This window comes from Penaeus japonicus, unplaced genomic scaffold, assembly GCF_977035675.1.
Source record: "Penaeus japonicus unplaced genomic scaffold, GWHDUDI00000001_assembly GWHDUDI00000023, whole genome shotgun sequence".
Classification (NCBI taxonomy): domain Eukaryota; kingdom Metazoa; phylum Arthropoda; class Malacostraca; order Decapoda; family Penaeidae; genus Penaeus; species Penaeus japonicus.
The window spans coordinates 2,993,204-2,998,203 of NW_028234425.1; the positions used below are offsets into that span (position 1 = coordinate 2,993,204).

The 5,000-nt window shown below is 40.4% G+C and overlaps 1 protein-coding gene across 3 annotated transcripts in view; it reads left to right on the forward strand.

Moving 5' to 3' along the window:
- The window catches only part of LOC122258454 (chloride channel protein 2), a 107,922-nt gene that overhangs the window by 83,926 nt on the left and 18,996 nt on the right, over positions 1 to 5,000 (forward strand). For all 3 annotated transcript variants that reach the window (XM_086550034.1, XM_086550035.1, XM_086550036.1), the window contains exon 10: positions 1,739 to 1,841. In XM_086550034.1, coding sequence (XP_086406160.1) covers positions 1,739 to 1,841 — 103 coding nt within the window. The remainder of the gene's footprint in view (positions 1 to 1,738; positions 1,842 to 5,000) is intronic.

Genomic DNA, 5,000 nt, shown 5'->3' on the forward strand with positions numbered 1-5,000 from the left:
ACCCACACGCACACGCACACGCTCATGCACACGCACACGCACACGCACACGCACACACACACACACACACACACACACACACACACACACACACACACACACACACACACACACAAATGCAAATTCCAAATTAAGTTAAATTCAAGTATGTGATTATATTGCAATATTTGATATTCCCCATCAGGATATTTAATATATTTTTTATAGATATAAAGAATAATCCTATTTATTCCAATACCATAAGATATTCAGTTATAAGCCTATTCTCTCTTAACAGATGATTATATATAAATTGTGTTTAATACATTTCTTGCAATCTCCTTTCTTTACTGTTGCATCACTCATTATTGCACTTTGCACTCTATTCTGAGCATATTAAGCGTCTACTAGAAACTAGAAAACTCTTTAAGAATCTAATCTAAAACTTAGAATCCATGATCTAGAATCTAATAACCAAACTCTAAACTATGGAATCTAAACCTACTTAGAATACAAAAATAAAATCTTTAGCAAGAGTTGACGAACCCATTACCGTAGAGAGAAGTTTTTTATATTTTGATATAGTTAATCATGAATATAATCCTTTGTTTATACATAGTATGAATATGTATATTTTTTTACATGGAATAATCTTAATTTAGGAAAACCGCGATTAAGACTACAGCAATCCTCTCCGTTTGTCTTTTGTTTTTTTTCAAGTGGCGGGTATTTACGATTTGTGTATATTTTGCATTATTTTTGTTTTAATACTAGTCTTGAATTAGTCTGTGTACCACCCCAAAGAATATAAAATTACGGTTCTTTCATTGATCCTTAAAGTTTCCCCCACCAAGTTATGTAAATAATAGTCAGTATGGTGCCCTCTGTGATGCATAGACCTCCCATTATAGTGCGTTTGGTTTAGTCTCCCCTTGTGTGCAACTTAACTCTACCTGGGTGAGTTCGTGACACTTTGCCCCTTTTCAGTAATACGTAAACAAAAATCAACTATTTTCCTGGTCAGTAGCATAGACAGGAAAATTGATATATATCTATATAAGTGTTAAGAGCTCAACCCTCATTGGTTTGCGATGCACGACCCCCTCCCCCCCACCCACCCATTTTCCATTACCTCCCCTTTTCTCTATCCGCGATTGGTTCTTCTCGGATCTGTACGCGTTGGTTAGTCTCCCCTCCACGCCCCCCCATTCGCTTGGTTTAATGCTCTCTTTCTCTCCTCATCTCTGTTCTCATTTCGTTTCTTCGCCTTTTTTTTCTCTCTCTTCTCACATTTGCTTTCATTCGTCATTGCCTCTCCTTCGTTTTTTTTTCTCTGTCTCTTCTCGTCTCCTTTTCTTTCTTTCTTTTTCTTCTCTTCCCTTTCCCGCTTTCTTTTGCTTTTTCTTCGTTGGTCTCTTTCATTTTTCTCAGTTCTATTTTTATCATTTCTCTCTCACCTTTTGTCTTTCTCTCTTTATCTCACTATATCTATATCTATCTATCTCCTTTTCTCTATTTTTCTCTTCTTCTCTCTCTATCACTCTCTCCCTTTCTCTCTATTCTCTCTCCTTCTCTCTTCTTCATTTTCCCCTACTCTCTTTCTCTCTCTCCTCTCTCTCTTCTTCCTCTTCTTCCTCTTCTTCCTCTTCTTCCTCTTCTTCCTCTTCTTTCAACTTCTTCCTCTTCTCCCTCTTCTTCTACACCCTCATCCTCAAAGCCCTCGAGAGTCACCTCAGCCTCGTGTTGTCTCCCCCTCCAGCCGTCTGTTGTACCCCCTGTTCGTCATCATAATCTATGGGTCCTTCTCCTTCCCTCTGGGCCTGGGGCAGTTCGCCGGCACCGAATTAAGTAACCACCAGCAGGTAAGTTACTTCTCGTTCCCTTAGCCCTTCGAACGCTCTCTTGAGACGGAGGGCAAGGAAGTGGGCCTCTTCTTGCTCGTGGTCGTGTTAGCTTTTGCTTCTCGAGAAAGAATGAAAGGGAAAGGAAGAGTAAAAAGGAAGAAGGTAATACTGGAGTGTGTTGATATTGTGGTTGGAATAAAATACGAGGTGTGCAGAGCAATTTTTGGATGAGCGAGAGAACGGGATCGATTTTTCTACTGGATTTTAGCTTCAGGTATGTTGAGGGTTTATAATGGCGTTCTCCGTTTTGATTTTTTTTTCTATTCTCTCTCTCTCTTCTCTCTTCTCTCTCTCTCTCTCTCTCTCTCTCTCTCTCTCTCTCTCTCTCTCTCTCTCTCTCTCTCTCTCTCTCTCTCTCTCTCTCTCTCTCTCTCTCTCTCTCTCTCTCTCTCTCTCTCTCTCTCTCTCTCTCTCTCTCTCTCTCGCTCTCGCTCTCACTCTTGTATTGTTTTGCAGTGAATAGGAAGATGAATGTCTCAAATTTCAGATATTGGCTATTGTTTGAGACTCCAATATGATAAAAACGCGTAAGATTAACATGTAACAGAAAATCCGAGCTCATTTAGGATCTAAAATGGCGTCATAAAAATATTAGACTGCATTTAAGCCGTAGTTCCCTCCAGGACAAGGTAAGTCACAGCTTCAAAACACAGAGACTTAGGCATCGATGAAGGTAAGTTAAACGAAGCTTCCACGCCGCCTGGGAAACACCTGAAAAACCTCTTTCGTAATAGGATTGACTTACTCGTACACCTGCCCCTAATTACGTAACATCCCTCCACTTTTATTTGATTTTATTTATTATTATTTTTTTTTTGTTGGAAGTGACGTCCAGGGTCCTTTACGAAACGTTGTACGACCCCGCCACGAGGTGTGTACCCCCCCTTCCCCTCCCCTCCCCCCTCCTCAACCTCGCCGACCCCACCACGACGTGTGTACCCTCCTTCCCTTCCCCCTCTCCCTCCCCAACCCTGCCTCGTCTCCCAGTTGAAAGGACTTACGTGTTTCTCACCCCTGTTGGCTCCCACAGTTCCATCTAGTTCACTTAAACCCGCCTGCAACCCTGTCTCACCGAAGGCACCACACACTAGCCGTCTGTTCTCTCTGTCTGTCAGCCGATTCGCGTACCCTGTCTCGATGACTCTGTTGTTACTCACTATCCAGTACCCGGGTCTCTTGGGCCAGTTCATAGCCTCCCATCTGTCGACCCATCACCAGGTAGGCTCATGGTCAGTCGTCGGAGTTCGTTGGGTTTTGCTTTTTATTCTTTTCTTTTATTGTTTATTTTTTTGACGTTTTTTTTCTCTAAGCGCGTTCTCTCCTCCCTTTATAAAAACAGCCCCAAGTCCCGCTTTTTTTTTATTTTTCTTTCTCTCGAAAGTTCTCCCGAAGCCGCGCCGCCATTTTGTGCCTCAAAAAAGTACTTACGAGTCCATTCTTAAACCTCGCGTTTAAAAAAAAAAAAATCTCTCGCGGCTCCCCCCGTCCACCCCCCACTCCCTTGAAGAAAATAAAAAGAGTATGTGGTATCTCATTTTCAAGCATTTTCCACCACCACCTTGCTTATCACACTCCCCCTTAAAATGGGCTCTTTGCTCGGCTCTCTTCCTCCCCCCCATTCCAGCCGGCTGCTGTACCCCCTGCTGTTAACTGTGGTCCTCATGTCACTCACCTTCCCGGACGGGCTAGGCCAGTTCATTGCCGCGCACCTCACCACACATCACCAAGTAAGGCAGGCCCGGTGGTTCCTCTTGGCGTTTTATACATGACGAGTCTCCTTGTATTGTGTGGTGGTCTGGAGGCGCAGGTTTGCTTCTTTTTTTCTTTTCTTTTTTTTTTTTTTGTCTTCTGTGATTAGAGCAAATGAGCGTCTGCATGTTAAAGCAAAGCCAAACAAAAAAATAAAATTGTTTGGGATCTAAATAAAGCCAAAGGAGGCAGTCAGAGGTCGAAGAACCGGTTCGGTATTTCTTAACTGTTGCACTCACTTTGGCGATTCTACTTCCCGAGAAACTGAAGATACTTGTCATAAGAGGCTCTTCTTGCCACTAACCATCATTGGCTTTCAATAAGCGTGTTGCATGGCTCTCACAACATGTCCTGTCGCCCGTTTTGGCTTTTGTATAATGGTGACGTGCGAGTTTGCATATTTGAAGATGATTTTTTGGCTGAGTCGAGTACTATGTAATTCGTAGTTCATTATTCATTTTCGTTCTTATGGAGTAAAAAAAATAATACAGGCGATTCACATAGTATTATGCAGATTTGTAACCTTTTTTTTGCATATCATAAACGTGGTAGAACTTATTTTTGGACTCTAGAACATAGAGTATAGATATAACACTTAATATACATAGAAGAGCATGGAGTTTTTACTTGCATTATTTCTTACTTTTCACTCCCTTTGCCTGTTTAATATCATGCAAATAGTTGTAGTTGTTATATGTACAGGGTAGTGCTGTTTTATGTTAGTTTTAGGTAATAAAAAACGTCGTTTGATATCAGCTTTCACTGTATCATCAGTGTAATATTAGTATTTTTAGGTAAAATATTTGCATGTACCGAAAGTTACATTGTGTGAAGTGTGTATGATTAGTGAATGAACCCTGTAGTTATTTTTATTAATTTATTTTGCGTTTTTACATGTTAATATTTCACCAATATCACACATTCCATTATCAGAATCATATCAAGTTTCACCTTGTATTTCATTAGCATTATCTTTATTTGATATCATAATTTTTATTTAATCGGTTTAGATGATTAATGAATTACAGTGGCAGATCCAGGGTGGTGAGAGATGTAGTACCCTCCTTCCCGAATTGAGATAAATTGTGCCCTCACAACATGTATATATATACATACATATATATATATATATATATATTCATATATATATATATATATATATATATATATGTGTGTGTGTGTGTGTGTGTGTGTGTGTGTGTGTGTGTGTGAGTCATTGTATATATATGAATAAGGTAGCAGTGTAATGCGGTTGGCTAAAATTGGTAACATTATGTTGTGCTCTAAAATTCTGGGAAATGTCTATGAAATGTTTTTAAAAAATCCACGTAGGGAACTCCTTCCCCCAACCCCCCTCGTGCCTCTCAA